Here is a 1,075-nt window from a genome sequence, read left to right as displayed (position 1 = left end):
AGTCTGTAAGCTGGGCACCATGTGCATCCCACTGGGTTTGAAACACCAGTGGCTTAGCCTCAAAACTCACATCAACACATCACCACAGTAGGACAAACCAACAGACAAGTTTGTCTCCCTGTTGGAAACCTCTCCTACCACCCTTACCTGGGTCCCTGCGGGTGACTTCTCCTCTGTCCTGGTTCCTGGGCCTTTTAATCCCCTTTCTCCCACTCTCCCACCCTGCTGCTTTGGGCATGCCTGGGTTCCTTCTCCTCACTTGGATCCCTGCAGCTGACTGCTCCTCTATCCCGGTTCCAGGGCCTTTTAATCCCTTTTCTCCCTCTCTCCTACCCTGCTGCTTTGGGTGTGCCTGGGTTCCCCCTCCTCACCTGGATCCTAGCGGCTAATTGCTCCTCTGTCCCAGTTCCAGGGCCTTTTAAGTAAGCATTAGTTTCATTGTAATGGGGTTAAACGTACCACGGATTGTTAACAGAAAGAGATTGTTGCATAAAAATGTGTCTGTTGTCAACTTTGAAGTTATCCTTGTTGACTGCCATTGAGTCAGGGGCCCACTCCAGGGATAATAACTGATCTTCTTGTCTGTTTAGCCATCTCTCTCTATCAAACCAACAGCCAGCTGTTAATAACAAACTGCTTTCTTAAGGTCAGTGCTGAATCAGTGCAAGTCGGGAGAGTGAGTAACTCAGACAATATACTGTTTACAACACAAGGACCACAGCACATCCCTCAAAGCTGTGATAAGGAAGGGCCACCGGCAACTCCCAAGCAGAGTCCAGTTTAATTAAATGTACCCATGAGGCCACATCTCCTTAACGATGTAGAAATTGATGCCCTTTCTTTTCTGCTCCTTCCATTTCCTATGATGTAGATGCTCTGAACCTCCGAAACCGACAGGTCATCTGCGTCACGCTCAAGATCCTCCAGCATCTGGTTGTGTCTGCTGAGATGGTGGGTGAAGCGTTGGTGCCCTATTACCGTCAGATCCTCCCCATCTTGAACATCTTCAAGAATATGAATGGTGAGTTCTCTCAGGACCCTGAAAAGGAAGAGTCTTACAGTAGAGTGAATTAGC

At 48.5% G+C, this 1,075-nt stretch overlaps 1 protein-coding gene across 1 annotated transcript in view; it reads left to right on the top strand.

Annotated features, from left to right (window-relative positions):
• Window positions 1-1,075, top strand: part of PACRG (parkin coregulated) — a 738,437-nt gene that overhangs the window by 441,899 nt on the left and 295,463 nt on the right. The window contains exon 4 of the mRNA XM_007945256.2: window positions 872-1,021. Within this exon, the coding sequence (XP_007943447.1) occupies window positions 872-1,021 (150 nt within the window). The remainder of the gene's footprint in view (window positions 1-871; window positions 1,022-1,075) is intronic.

The sequence above is a fragment of the Orycteropus afer genome, unplaced genomic scaffold, assembly GCF_000298275.1.
Source record: "Orycteropus afer afer isolate SDZICR_OR568_19922 unplaced genomic scaffold, OryAfe1.0 scaffold00135, whole genome shotgun sequence".
Lineage (NCBI taxonomy): Eukaryota > Metazoa > Chordata > Mammalia > Tubulidentata > Orycteropodidae > Orycteropus > Orycteropus afer.
This window is presented reverse-complemented; position numbering and strand designations above follow the sequence as displayed.